Genomic DNA, 15643 nt, shown 5'->3' on the forward strand with positions numbered 1-15643 from the left:
TTTAAACCGCTTACTCAGCAAATATGTCCGGTTTGGGGCATGGGCCCTAAAAGCTATCAATATCGAACTCCACTCTTTTTAAGACCTAAATTGTCATGGTGAGCAAATACGTCCTATTTGCGGGTGGGACGTCGGTTAGACATGTTGATATCACATTCATAGTCTACTCCCAATTACCTTTCATTTGAGCCCCATATTTCCATAGTCAAGAAACATGACCGTTTTGGGGGCTGGAGCGTCCACTCAGTGACTTGGCCCTGAAAATATATATCAGATTCTTGCAATGGTCAGCAAATACGTCCTATTTGGGTAGTTTTAGGTAGGTATCAGATAAGTTTTCCACTCTTAAATACCTTTCATTTGAGTCCATGATTGGACTATATATTGGGTTGCCCAAAAAGTAATTGCGGATTTTTTAAAAGAAAGTAAATGCATTTTTAATAAAACTTAGAATAAACTTTAATCAAATATACTTTTTTTACCCTATTTTTCTAAAGCAAGCTAAAAGTAACAGCTGATAACTGACAGAAAAAAGAATGCAATTACAGAGTCACAAGCCGTTGAAAAAAATTGTCAACACCGACTATATAAAAAATCCGCAATTACTTTTTGGGCAACCCATATATATTTGGTAGGTAATTTTTTATTAAAAAAAATTGAAAAACCCCTCGAGTTCAAAACTTCCAAAGCCAAGATCTCCCTAATGGGCACATATTTTTACTCCATATGTCCCCTAAACCCATGCTAACAATTTTTCGCACCTAACAATGTTTGTAGCCTCCTCAGCAAATTTACTAAAAACTCCCGATATTGAAACCATCATTGCTTGAAAGGGGTCGTATTTTGGGGATTAAAAAAAAAATTGGGGCGGAATTTATCTTTAGGTTTTTAAGGACACTTTTATTTTCAATAGTGAAAGAGAATTGTTTTTTTTTTCTTAGAATAACATACAGGAACCAACTTAGGGGCGTTGTATAGAAACAATTAGAAATTTTGGAAGTAGCATGACATTTTTTAGTATTTCGAGAGTACTGGCTTAGGAGTATGTGCATAGTGGCATGGGGCGGATTAATTAGTATGTGTACCCTCTTTTCAACCTAACCTAACCTAAGTCAGAAATGCTTTCAATTGCTTGTAAACAATATAATGAGCTGTCAATTAAACAGTTATCATATTGCCGTAATTTCTAGTTTGAATAGTGTGAACTTGGTAACACCTCGAACCAATTAATTATCTGTACTAACTTTCCCTATTTATTAGACGTTGCTCGCTCACACAACTTTCCAACCATTTAAAATTCTTCCATCTTTTAGAATCCGAACTTAAAATAGAAAATGAACATCTACAAAAGAAAGTCTCAAAACTGAAGAGTAAGCTGTTGTCGGTACAAAAGGGTAGGTATACAACTCTTTAGCAAATTTGTCTTAAAAATCAAAAATATTTTAACTATTCATAGAGCTGAAAGAAATTGATTCAAATCATGCCCAGTCCCTGGATGAGGAGAAAATACGTTTGAAGTCGGAAAGAGACTTTTTCCAAAAGGAATATCTACGCTTACTCAGCAAAGCCGGTTCGGATAAAGAAATTGAATTTCTACATTCACAAATTAAATCCAAAGATGATGAATTACGAGTCCTGAGAACGGAATTATGTGCAAGGCCTAGTCATGCTTTGGTGCCTTGCTACAATGAAGCCCAAAATCGCCAACTCAATTTACCCGCTTCTCAACCTTCCTCTGCTCGTTCGGCTTCTTCCAGTTCTGGCAGTGATTGTGTTCAAGCTGCGATAATAAGGGTCGAAAGGGAACGTGATTGTGCCAGAGCCGAAGTGGAGAGAGTTAAATGTGAGAGAGATACTCTAAGGGAGAAACTTTTGTGTACCACCAAAATGCATGACGAGCAAATGCATAAGACCCAGGAACGCTTTGAAGAACTCAATGAACGTCTCAAACAAATGGAAAGGGAGAAGAGAGAATTACAATCGGCCCGCATGCCCACAGAGACACAAATTGTTATGCTCAAAGAAGAAATTGAGAGTTACAAACAACAGCATTTTCAACTCAGAGAGGAAAATAATAAATTGCAATTGAGTTACAATCAATTGAAGTGAGTTGGAAAGATACATAAAAACTAAGCCTATAACTTATCTTTAACTAATAGACATATGCCTCCGATTCCTAACTGAATGTTAACTTTGCAAATTTCACTTTTCTGTTTCAGGTTATTGCATGAGCAAACTGAACGCTCCTTATCGGATTATCAGAATAAACTTTCATTTGCAGAACAACAATTGGAATCTACCAATAGGCGTGTAAATACCTTGGACTCCAATCGTGACTCTTCGCGTGAAGAAACTTTTCAATTGCGTAGTGAGGTTAAGGTTTTGAAACAAACCTATGTGGCTTTGGAAAACGAAAAAGATAAACTTTTGGTAGACTTTTCTTTGCAAGAGATTTTCAAGGTGTATTTGATAACAAATTCATATATTTCAGACTCAACTTGATGCAAAAACTGAAAAGGTATATCAGTTGGAATATGAACTTAAAGGTTCCAAGGAAAAACGAAACTTTTTGGAAAAACAAGTAAAAGAATTAGAAGAAAAACTTAGGTAAGTGGGTATAAAACGTCTTTATTTTTTTTTTTTTTTTCAATTTTATAAGGTAAGTACGTTAAGTGTATTGACTTTTAGCTTACAACTTTTGTCTTGTTTCAAATAATGTTGAATTTCTAAAAAAATCTCTAAAAACAAATACTTAATAAAATAGTTTTCATTTAAACCTTCTTTATTTCTATTCATAATGGCACAAACTTATTCTAAATTATAAACAAAAAATCTTTTTATAAACTTAACCAGCTCAAATATACATTTTGCGGTAGAATCGTGATGGTGTGGTGAATTTTCTTAACCGAATATTTCTAAAAACCATCTAAAAATCAAAATAAATAATATTAGATATGCAATAAAAAATGATTAACAATCATATAAGAAATAACAAAACAAGGATGACCAATGGAACAGGTTATAGGCAACCCAAAAGGCGGAGGGTTTCATCTCAATGGAATAAAGATTAACAAAGCAAAGGACACACTATAAAATATTTCTGTACATAAAGCATACCCAGAGGAACTATATACGTGGCGTACATCTGTTGTCCATTTAGTGAGTTAGGGTTTTTAAATCTTTTATGATTTCTTATGTGTGTCTTCCGCTCTATGCTGTACAAAAGAACAATATGTTTTGTAACAAACTCACTTCAATAAAACATTTATAACGCATCACATGTTTTAAAAATAGAAAAATTTGTCGTGAGACAAAAAATTTTCATAGAAAAATTTGTCGTGAGACAAAATTTTCATAGAAAAATTTGTCATGAGACAAAATTTTCATAGAAAAATTTGTCGTTAGACAAAATTTTCATAGAAAAATTTGTCGTTAGACAAAATTTTCATAGAAAAATTTGTCGTTAGACAAAATTTTCATAGAAAAATTTGTCGTGAGACAAAATTTTCATAGAAAAATTTGTCGTGAGACAAAATTTTCATAGAAAAATTTGTCGTGAGACAAAATTTTCATAGAAAAATTTGTCGTGAGACAAAATTTTCATAGAAAAATTTGTCGTGAGACAAAATTTTCATAGAAAAATTTGTCGTGAGACAAAATTTTCATAGAAAATTTTTTGTTATGAGACAAAATTTTCATAGAAAATTTTTTGTCATGAGACAAAATTTTCATAGAAAATTTTTTGTCATGAGACAAAATTTTCATAGAAAATTTTTTGTCATGAGACAAAATTTTCATAGAAAATTTTTTGTCATGAGACAAAATTTTCATAGAAAATTTTTTGTCATGAGACAAAATTTTCATAGAAAATTTTTTGTCATGAGACAAAATTTTCATAGAAAATTTTTTGTCATGAGACAAAATTTTCATAGAAAATTTTTTGTCATGAGACAAAATTTTCATAGAAAATTTTTTGTCATGAGACAAAATTTTCATAGAAAATTTTTTGTCATGAGACAAAATTTTCATAGAAAATTTTTTGTCATGAGACAAAATTTTCATAGAAAATTTTTTGCCATGAGACAAAATTTTCATAGAAAATTTTTTGTCATGAGACAAAATTTTCATAGAAAATTTTTTGTCATGAGACAAAATTTTCATAGAAAATTTTTTGTCATGAGACAAAATTTTCATAGAAAATTTTTTGTCATGAGACAAAATTTTCATAGAAAATTTTTTGTCATGAGACAAAATTTTTATCGTTTTGTTTTTAATTTGGATTACCGCTCAACATATCTTCAAATGCCAACAGTTGATAGGGAATAGGACAGGATATACGATAGGATATACACAAGTTCTTGAAAACAAATTTATATTGTAATATACAACAACTTAAGACATGCATTAGTCCTTGAAACAATATTACATTAGAAAAGTAGTTTTCGATGTTTCCGAAATTAGTTGAAATTAGAAACGGGAAAATTAGTCAAAGAAAATGTTGAGAAAACTTGGAATTTTGCCTCTGGCTGAGACTGTGTTGTGTCAAATACCTTGCTAAGCCTACAGTGGGTGCATTACATCGTTCCACCAGAGAATTCATAGATGATGGCGAAGGTGAGGATGTTAATATTAATGAGGTTGAATTTTCCTCCTTCTCCATCGGTGAATAGCCTGGACGACAAACACATTTCGCCTTAGTTTGTATGTGTCTGGCAGTGTCTGCAACTATGGATTTAATGGGTTCCAGCCATTGACCGGGACCGCAGGGCCCCCTGCTGTATAATTTATAACAATTGCCTTCTAGCTCTACCATGCCTGGTGTGGACTCACATCTGTTTGTCATGGCCTCTGAAGGTGTGGAACATTGCTGATCTAGATTCTTGAGAATTCCCGCGCAACCACACATGCCATTATAGGAAATGCCATCGATGGAGGGTTTAGCGGTGAAATCAAATACAACCACTTGGTCAATATCACAGGGTCCCTGAGATCCAATGCGATAGCATTGATTTTGATCGGGAAAATATAGGCGATTTTTACCACAGAAATTTTCCACACAACTTGTGGAGTTGATGAGAAACTCGTCAGGCTCACAAGGACCCCTGGTATAGAGGCGGTAGCATAAACCATCGGGCCATGATATATAGCCTTCCTTGCATTGGCATTGGGCTTTGGGAATAGGTGCGCGACTAAAGAAGGATTGGTCCTCCACTGATGTAAGATTTTCTGGTACGACAAATACATTGCCTGGTGCACAAGGTCCCAGAGTATCTGAAAGGGAGATAGGAGAGATAAGAAGTACAGCCAGTAAAAAGTCCAAAGCTCTCGCTTGTAGCTGTTTGTACTTAATTCGTAACACATTTGATTGTTGTCATAATAATGAGGTAAAAAGCGATGGCAATCACAAATGCCTCCGGGCAAAAACAGATGACCTGGAGTAGAGCAAGGTCCTTTGGTAAAATGTTCATGGCAACTGTCTTCTAGATCGTAGTAATAGGGTTTCAATTCTCCTCTATCTTCGCACTGAAAAAAAAAATGGAAAGAAAAGTATCACTTGTTTAAACCAATTTAGATATACCATCACCATTAAGAGATATATAAAATAAAATTTGAAATCTTTGCCAAAATTCAATACGAGCTTCACTGAACTTAACCAAACAATCCGTCTGTTAGTAAGCTTAATCTAAAGATAAGTAAATCAACGGTGAGTATTAGAGCTGGCAAAATATCTCCAGCACCACAGGCTCTGCTGCCAATAAACCATAGTCAACTCTTTAAACTCTTACTAAGCGCCTAAAGGATAAGAGATATAAGTCTTAAACCGGTGTGTAAGCGACTTAAGCATGTAATTTTTTAGACAGAAGGTTAATTCTATGAAAGACGAGGAAAATGCGAGCCGATGAGACACCCATTTCGAGTCAAAGATATTGCTAAAGTGTTCAGAAAATAGCCGTCGAAAGTTATTAGTCCTGATGCCATCTCGATGTTAATGCAGAAGCCAAAAGAGCAGGGTTGTACCTATTCTCAGGAGTTGCAAAATTTCCCACGACATCAGGGAGACTTCTGATATAAACTGGCCTCTCTGTCCCGAACCAGGGTAATTTGCAGACCCAGGATAATAATAAAGACCGGTTCTTCTTATATCCCTGTTCGCACACCTTTGAGATGATATTCCTGACCATCATGGATTTACCCTTAGTTCCAGAAAATCATCGTAGTTGGTTCGGTAAAATGACGAGCTCTTACTGCGGCATTACCAAGCACATAAGCCACAGGCTGAATGAAAAAGGCCGTATACGAACTGTTCTCGTGGTTCTGAAAATATCAAATGCATTCAACACCGTTGACCAATCCAACATTTAAAATCATGCTATGGAATCACATCTCAGAAGCGATGAAGCAGTCTAGATAATATTCACGTAGACACTGTAGCAAAAGCGGTTAACATCCAATGAATGAACGAACGATCCTCGGAAATCGACGGCCCACCATTACACCGGAAGAAGTTAGCCTCCCTCGGCAAACCAGAGCAATTCTGGCTCAATTGTGTTCTAGCAGATGCAGCCGCCTCAACTCCTATACAGCTAGGAATGATGCCAGTGTGTTGGATGTGTGTCCCGATTGTGACTTGGGACCACACTACACACGCCATCTGTTTAATTGCCTACCAATTCTACTCGACTTAGGATCTCTCTCCAGATCTCTCTCGGCGCACCCCAACTTAGTCGAAGAATTCCTAGGTGTGGATACTTAACAGAACCCAGCAGGCGAATGGATGAAACACAACAATCGTGGACTATATATGGTGTGGTTGAAAGTTGTAGGAACAATAAGTTCAAGTCCTGTAGAGGTAAGTAGTGAGTCCCCCTAGAGAGGGAGTACTCATCGCGACACTGTTCAAGTCCTACCTTTATAAACTCCTTTAATCCCTGCAGATATGCTCTATCCTAACAGTGTGGACGGATAAATTGTTTTCTCCAGAACCATTTTTAGGGGTTATAACCTTAATGGACAATGAATTTCCATTATCAATCTGTTTAATTGTCTAGTCGAGTCAACGGGGGATAGCCACTTAGAGTATCAGCATTAAGAACCTTCAGGGGCTTCTCTCCAAAAAAGGGTTCTTCCAGGAGGGGTCACGCAAACTTCCAGTTCATGGAGTTGGAAGACCACAAAAGACATTTAAGAAAGTATATCTGCACGCTGAAAGGAGAGTTCCAATCGCAGTCAACGAAAAATTCTAGAAAGTTTTGCTCCAAAAATCGTAGGTCTACAACTGTAGCGGGCAAATGCACACACACTATTACACATATATGTGTACGCGAACAAGAACATAAGCCCATGGGCTTGAAAATATTACGCACACTAGCACATGTGCCCAAAACTGGTCTAAAATCAAAATCGAGCTTCCCATTGTCTCCAGGAGCTTCGTTCAACCAACCCAGAGGCTTTGAACCTTTACAGTGTCCATTGCAGTAAAGGTTTGTACCCGTCTAAGCGTGGCGACAAAAGTACGATCTGACACTGCTTGATGAAAGCATTCCTTTCTCTGATGATATAACGGCACAATGGCAAACTTTTTCCCACTTTATGCAAAATATTGCGAAATTCGTACTTGGGTACCAAAAGCCTCACCCAAGAAACTCATGGTACGACTAAGTGTCGAAATGCTACTGGGGCCAAAAATACAGCATACAAAGCAGCATTGCAATCGGCAGCAACGCGTCTGGTAAGGAAGAAATATCGGGAGAAAAGGAGAGAGCAGAAACGTCTGTTCCGCAGGAAAAAGAGGGGAGTGTGAGTGAACCGAAGTGTATGGGAGTCACAATAAAGTCCGGTATTTTTACCAAAGAATCGAACATCAAACCGATGGCTTTGGAACAGGCACATCCTTATGCAGACACAAAGAAGGAAATCTGGTACCTGATACAAATAGTGTGCTTAGAATATGGAAGCAGCATTTTTCCCAACTATTACAGAACTAATCCCTGATGATGGTGTAGAATGAATACCGCCGATTCAGAATGAGGTCCAAGTTTTAGTAACAAAATGTACGAATTTAAAAAAAAAAATCTTCCAGTTGCTCACTATATACTGCCAAAGTGTAGCTGTATCCTAAATTTCAGAGCTGAAGCTCAAATTGCAAAGAAAGTACCATTTTGTACGGTTTAGTAGCTAAATGTACGAATTGCAAAAAAATCTTCGAGTCGCCCGATATAAACTATCAAGGTGTACCTGTATCAAAAATTTCAGAGCTCTAGCTGAATCCATAAAGAAAGTACGCCTATATGTACGAATTTCAAAAAAAATCTTTTAGCTGTGTACGAATTGTGAATAGATCATTTAGTCGTCCATCAATTATTTCCTTTTTGTACCTACCTGCCAAATTTGAGACCTTTAGCTCTAACTGCAAATAAGGTACCAAATGGTATCAATTTTGATAGCAAAATGTACGAATCGTGAATTGATCATTTAGTCACCCATCAATTAATTCCTAGTTGTACCTACAAACCGAAATTCAGACCTCTAGCTGCATCTTTCAAGAAAGTACCAAATGATTCCAATTTTGATACCAAAATGTACGAATTTGAATAGATCATTTAGTCATTCATCAATTTTTTCCAAGTTGTACCTACAAACTGAAATTCAGACCTCTAGCTGCATTTTTCAAGAAAGTATCAAAAGATTCCAATTTTGGTACCAAAATGTACGAATTTGAATAAATCATTGAGCCACCCATCATATATTTCCTAGACCTCTAGCTCCATTTGAAAAGAAGGTACGAAATGGTACCAAAATATACAATGAATAGATCATTTAGTCATCCATCTTATATTTCCTAGTTGCAGCTATATCCCAAATTTCAGATCTCTAGCTCCATCTATAACGAAAGTTCCAAATGGTACCAATGGCGGTACTGAACGTACGTTTTCTCCCTTTGCCAGTACCATTTTTATACCCATACTGAAAGACTAGATTAGTATACCCCCATACTAATCTAGTCATTCCGTTTGTAACACCTCAAAATATAATATGTCCGTCCGTCTATCGAAATCACGATAGCGGTCGATCGCGTAAAGCTATTCGCATAAAATAATATTGGTGGTTAATATTGGTGTAGGTCGTTGGGGATTGCAAATGGGCCATATCCGTTCAGATTTAGATATAGCTTCCATATAAACCGATCTCCCGATTTGACTTCTTGAGCCCGTGGAAGTCGCAATTTTTGTCCGATTTGGCTGACCAAATCGGTTAAAGACCGAATCGGTCTATAACCTGATGTAGCTCCCATACAAACCGATCTCCCGATTTGACTTCTTGAGCCCCTGGAAGCTGCAATTTTTATCCGCTTTGGCTGACATTTTGCTCGTGGGTATTCCGATATGACTTCGAACAACTGAGCCAAGTACGGTCCGAATTGGTCTATAACCCGATATAGCTCCAATATAAACCGATCTCCCGATTTGTCTTCTTGAGCCCTTACAATTTTTGTCCAATTTGGCTGAAGTTGAGCATGTAATGTTCCGTTATGGCTTCCGACAACTGAGTCAAGTACGTTCTGAATCGGTCTATAACCTGATATAGCTCCCATATAAATCGATCTCTCGATTGGACTTCTTGTTACGACTTCCAACAACTGTGCCAAATACGATTCAAATCAGTCTATAACCTGATATAGCTTTATGTAAACCGGTCTCTCGATCATCCTTGTTCGGTTCCTAGAAGCTTTATTTTTTGATGGTTTGACAGAAGTTTGGTATGTTTTGTATAACTTTTTATCAGAATCCATTGTGGAGGGTTCCCAAAATTCGGCCCGGCCGAACTTAGCACGCTTTTACTTGTTTCATTTTTTCTTTTCACCCTCATCCTTTGGCAAGAGATGTCTTTAAGTCAAAATTCTAGCTTTATCCATCCGCTATGTTTAAATTTCACCCATATCGTGCAATTTTGGTACATTTTCGATTACCTAAATGCACAAATTTCCAAAAACTCATATAGTCACCCAATTTAGGTCACCAAAGTGTACCAAAGTTCCCGAATTCAGAACTCTGGCTGAATCCATAAAAAAAGTACCAACGGGACCAATTTCGGCACTAAACGTACTGTTTCTCCCACTTCCGGTACGATTTTTCAAATTTTTTCTTCAAGATTTAGTTTCTCGAGTGGCTCCTTAACTTGAGCCCAAAAACATTTCCCTAGCCCTATCGTTCGCCCTGGGCAAATAGTAGCCATTTTCGTACTTTTTGGTACTTTTTAGTACCTTAACGTGCGATTATCGCCAAGTCCGGCCTCGCGCCTCCGACCCAAGGCCAACATTCATAAATTTAGCCTTAGCCGTTTGGGCGGGGTAGGATTCAGTCAGTCATTTGCTTTTTGCACCTCTCCATACATTTCCAAAAACAACCACACGCATATATCGATGCGCAAAATATCGAAACGGTGCAAAAATTTACTCCGCTCGGCCATAAAATCGTTGATTCTTTCTTCTTAAGAGAAAGATCCACCAACTTCACCACAATAAAACGTAATTTTCGCATTTAGATAAAAAACAAAACAAAGCTATATTTAATTTTATTCGCTGCGGCCGACTAAATTCTCCTATTTGTTTTGATTCTAATTCGCTTTTTGATACTGGCAACGCTGTACAAAATGGTAGCACCATTCGATCCGAATATGTTTTCGTATCGACCATTTGTTCGAAGCAAAAACGAATACGTTGTCGAATGCCGTGTTTAGGCCCCTGGGTCGGGAGATTCGACAGAACCAAGCAGACGAATGATAGAACACAAGACACTGCTACAACAACAACCAAAACTCCGATGAAAACAGCAAGTGGAGAAAGACATCTCGAAACCAGATGTCAGAAATTGGAGAAGGAGCGCAGAAGATTGAGGCGGTTGGAATTCAATTATGAGTTCGGCTAGTGCAACGAATGTTCTGCCATAGCCAATTAAAGTAAGATCAACGAGGAGGATTTAACGTTGGTGTTGCATATTTTGATCTTGAGACTATGAAATGAACCTACCCCACTACACATGGCAATTTTCATACAGATATCTCCATCGCTTTAATGCAGTGTTTTATTTCACTCTTTTGTTTTTTATCCCACTGACGGATGGACAAATGTTTTTGAAGAAACTTGTCTAAACTAAAGCTTATGAAAGTGTTTTTACCAGTGTATTGTGACAAAAATCTACATAACCCTTAAGAGTGATGTTGGAAAAAAATCAATGCTTTTGTTTACAAACCTTACATTCGCCTAAACCCTCTTCGTTTACAACTAATAGTTTACCCTTGATGCAGGGTCCTTTGGTTAAGCGTGTATAGCATTTACCATCCTTTGGCCAGAAGATCATGTTTTCGGGGCAGGTTCTAGGAGTCTTACACATGCCCCAACGATTGGGAGTTCTAAAAGAGAGAGAGAGAGAGTGATTCAGAAAAATGTATTTTTAAATAGTTTAGAAAATGTGTTTGTTACTTTTGTATATACCTTTTGTTAAGCATTTGCATTTCTGGCACTGGATTAAAATATTGCCCCTTACTGCAAGGACCTCTTTCATATATACGATAACATTTATTATTTTGCCCACTCAATACGGTGCCGGGAGGACAACGACATTCTGCCACCGGTGCATTGGACATTAATTTCTTTTTGCTTGTACCTATGGACGCAGTGGGACTTAATTCCATAGTATCAGGACACGGAAAACCTACGCTAAATATTTTAAAACATTTCTGAAGAGGTGGCCAATACAGCAATTGCCAACCCCCAGGCATTGAAGCACAAGGATTCTTATCTGGATCACTCCATGGAGGTGGAATTATAGCTGAATCTCCCTGCTGACAGAGTAACAAAATCATACAAGTCACCAGACTTATGCCTGCCTGCAATACGGTCCAATATATGCATAATTTCCGTCGCTTCATTTTGTATGAGGAAATTCGTCAATAGGGCGGGGATTTTTCTGAAATTAAATAAATTTTTTTGACTTTATATTCCAGATTTAAATGTTTTATCCATGCAAAATGTTTTTAATAATTAAAAAATAAAACGTGCTAGTTCGGCCGGGCCGAATCCACCATGGATCGCATTTGTCGAGCCCTTGCCACGGTATCTCTTTTTAGGCAAACACGGGATAAAAGAAAAGAATTGCTATGTTATTGGAACAATTTCAAGTTATGGTTCATTTCGGACCATTATTGAACTGAATTGAATTGCGCACTTTAGAGGCTGAAGAAGTAAAATAGCGAGATCGGTTTATAGGGGAGCTGTATTAGGCTATAAACCGATTCATGCCATACACGTATGTTAAAGGTCAGGGGGGAAGCCGTTGTACAAAATTGCAGCCAAATAGGATAATACTTGCGCCCTTTAGAGGCTCAAGAAGTCAAGATCCCATATCGGTTTACATGGCAGCTATATCAGGTTATGGATCGATTTGAACTATTCTTAGCACATGCAAAATTTCAGCCAAATCGGATAATAATTGCGTCCCTTAGTGGCTCAAGAAATCAAAACCCCAGATAGGTTTTTATGACAGCTATATCAGGTTATTTCACCGATTTCAACCATACTCAGCACAGTTGTTGGAAGTCATAATAAAACATCGCATGCAATATTTGAGCCAAATTAGATAGGAATTGTACCCTCTAGAGGCTCAAGAAGTCAAGTTCCCAGATCGGTTTGTATTTTACAATCCCAACCGACCTACACTAGTAAGAAGTATTTATGCAAAATTTCAAGCGGCTAGCTTTACTCCTTCGAAAGTTAGCGTACTTTTGACAGACGGACGGACAGACGGACGGACATGGCTAGTTCAACTTAAAATGTCTTAGACGAATATTTCGAGGAGTTGCAAACAGAATGACGAAATTAGTATACCCCCATCCTATGGAAGAGGGTATAAAAAAAACAAGTAAAAGTGTGCTAAGTACCCTCCACCAGGCACGTAACCAGGGGTGGGGGGAGAGGCTCGGCCCGAAAATCATTTTGTCTGTAGAAAAAAAATTAAATTAATTTAATTCTAAACACAAAAAATTAGTAAAACTTTTTAAAGTGACAAAATTTCATATTTATAATATTATAGAGATAAAATTTTGATCAGACCAGGACCACCTTAAAATTATTTTGCTTAAGTACAAAATTTTAGTGAATGTTTTTCTAAATAAATTTTAATGAAATTTTTTCTAAAGACAAAATTTCAGCGTAAAAAACGTTATTCAAATTTTTCCTAAAGACAAAATTTTAATAACTCAGGCCCGGGTCGGAGCCCCCTCCAAAAATTTCATTAAAATTTTTCCTAAAGACAATCTTTCAATAAAAAATTTTATAAAGTCTACATTTTAATGATTTTTTCTAAAGATTATATTTCAGTGAAAATTTTTCTAAAGACAAACTTTTGCTCAGACAAAATTTAAAAATAAATTTTTTTATGCCTGCTCAATGCATTTGGCGACACTACATTTTGATAACATTTGAAAGACATTTTTTTCTAAAGACGAAACGCGTCCCATAGTGGTTGGTGTGTGTTGCTGTCTTTGGCTTTTCTTTTACATTTGCATCTCCGATCATCCAGTTCGTCTCGAAAGAGAAACAAACAATTATTGTAAAATTTAATGAAAATAAATAAAAAAAAATACAGGCAATATTTTAATGAAATATTGTCTAAAAACAAAATGTTGCTCAAGCCCGGGCATCCATAGTCTAAATTATTTTTTCTAAAAGAAAAATTTCCATTAATTTCAATAACATCTTTTCAAACGAAAACATTTTCCTTAAATCTCTCACTCTACAGCCTTTAAAAATTGGTATATTGAGCTGAAATTTGGCACAGATACGTCTTTTTGGCACAGATGCGTTTTTTTGCTGCACGGAGGTTAAGTTCACGAACGGGCCAAATCGGACCATACTTGGATATAGCTGCCATATAGACCGATCTTCCGATAAAGGGTCTGAAACCCATAAAAGATTTATTTATTACCCGATTTCGCTGAAATTTGAAATAATGAGTAGTTTTAAGGCTTCCGACATTCAACCTTAATATTGGGTTGCCCAAAAAGTAATTGCGGATTTTTTAAAAGAAAGTAAATGCATTTTTAATAAAACTTAGAATGAACTTTAATCAAATATACTTTTTTTTACACTTTTTTTCTAAAGCAAGCTAAAAGTAACAGCTGATAGCTGACAGAAGAAAGAATGCAATTACAGAGTCACAAGCTGTGTAAAAATTTGTCAACGCCGACTATATGAAAAATCCGCAATTACTTTTTGGGCAACCCAATATGTTTCAGATCGAACTATATTTAGATATAGCTGTCATATAGACCGATCTGCCGATAAAGGGTCTGAAGCCCATAAAATCTTTATTTATTACCCCGATTTCGCTGAAATGAGTAAACAATGAGTAGTTTTAAGCCTCCCGACATTCAACCTTAATATGGTTCAGATCGGATAATATTTCAATATAGCTGCCATATAGACGATCTGCCGGTTAAGGGTCTATGCCCCTTAAAAGCTTTATTTATTGCCCTATTTTGCTGAAATTTGAAACAGTGAGTAGTTTTAAGCCTCCCGACATCTGACCTAAACATGGTTCAGATCGGACTATATTTATATATAGCTGCCAAATACACCGATCTCCCCAAAATCTAAGCTAAATCGGATGAGAATTGGGCACTCTAGTGGCTCAAGAAGTCAAGATCCAAGATTGGTTTATATGGCAGCTATATCAAGTAATGGACAGATTTAAATCATACAAAACACAGCTATTGTAAGTCATAACAAAACACGTCATGCAAAATTTCAGCCAAATCGGATAAGAATTGCGCCCTCTAGTGCCTCAATAAGCCAAGATCCAAGATCGGTTTATACGGCAGCTATAAGAGGTAATGGACCGATTTAAAGCATATTTGGCACAGTTATGGGAAGTCGTAACAAAACACGTCATGCAAAATCTGATAAGAATTTCGCCCTCTAGGGGCTCAAGAAGTGAAGATACCAGATCGGTTTATATTACAGCTACATCAGTTAATAAACCGATTTGAACCATACTTAGAACGGTTGTTGGAAATCATAATCAAGATCCAAGATCGGTTTATATGGCAGCTATATCAAAACATGGACCAATATGGCCCATTTACAATCCCAACCGACCTACACTAGTAAGAAGTATTTGTGCAAAATTTGAAGCGGCTAGCTATGGTCTACGTCCCTTGCCCCCATTAGCCCATCCGGATAAACATGCGCACCCTCTTTTCTGCCTAGCCTAAATCGAACTCCGGATTTGACTTCTTGAGCTTCTACAAGCCTTAATTTTTGCCTGAAATTCTGTACGTGAAGTGTCCTCTACCCCGATAGGCACCTTAAAACCCAATGAGGTCATACAAACCTTAATCAATACCCGATTTGGTTGCTACAAATAAATTCAAATACAAACTGGGTTAATAAGGGTATATTTTAGCAGAATCCATGGTGATGGGTAACCAAGATTCAGGCCAGCTGCTATTACTTGTTACGTGTTATTCATAAAATTTTACAGTTACAACATTTTTATCCATATTTTTTTATCGTTTATATTATAAATGCAAATTTTGCCCACGAACATTTCACTAAGGAACTGGGGCAAACTTCTCACATATCAAT

General features: G+C 36.7%; 2 protein-coding genes across 7 annotated transcripts in view; one reads left to right on the plus strand and one right to left on the minus strand.

Annotated features, from left to right (window-relative positions):
• The window catches only part of LOC106094046 (centrosomal protein of 135 kDa), a 95201-nt gene that overhangs the window by 15218 nt on the left and 64340 nt on the right, over positions 1-15643 (plus strand). For all 3 annotated transcript variants that reach the window (XM_059360394.1, XM_059360400.1, XM_059360401.1), the window contains exons 6-9: positions 1314-1394; positions 1457-2105; positions 2220-2430; positions 2492-2607. In XM_059360394.1, the coding sequence (XP_059216377.1) occupies positions 1314-1394; positions 1457-2105; positions 2220-2430; positions 2492-2607 (1057 nt within the window). The remainder of the gene's footprint in view (positions 1-1313; positions 1395-1456; positions 2106-2219; positions 2431-2491; positions 2608-15643) is intronic.
• Positions 2785-15643, minus strand: part of LOC106094044 (uncharacterized) — a 44503-nt gene continuing 31644 nt past the window's right edge. For 3 of the 4 annotated variants that reach the window (XM_013261214.2, XM_013261215.2, XM_059360411.1), the window contains exons 2-5: positions 11492-11966; positions 11250-11409; positions 5346-5523; positions 4268-5271 (exon numbers count right to left, since the gene is read on the minus strand). In XM_013261214.2, the coding sequence (XP_013116668.2) occupies positions 4487-5271; positions 5346-5523; positions 11250-11409; positions 11492-11928 (1560 nt within the window). In that variant the 5' untranslated portion in view covers positions 11929-11966 and the 3' untranslated portion in view covers positions 4268-4486. Of the gene's footprint in view, positions 2927-4267; positions 5272-5345; positions 5524-11249; positions 11410-11491; positions 11967-15643 lie in introns of those variants that run through there. The other variant, XM_059360419.1, reaches the window with a different exon arrangement.

Source organism: Stomoxys calcitrans, chromosome 1 (assembly GCF_963082655.1).
Source record: "Stomoxys calcitrans chromosome 1, idStoCalc2.1, whole genome shotgun sequence".
Lineage (NCBI taxonomy): Eukaryota > Metazoa > Arthropoda > Insecta > Diptera > Muscidae > Stomoxys > Stomoxys calcitrans.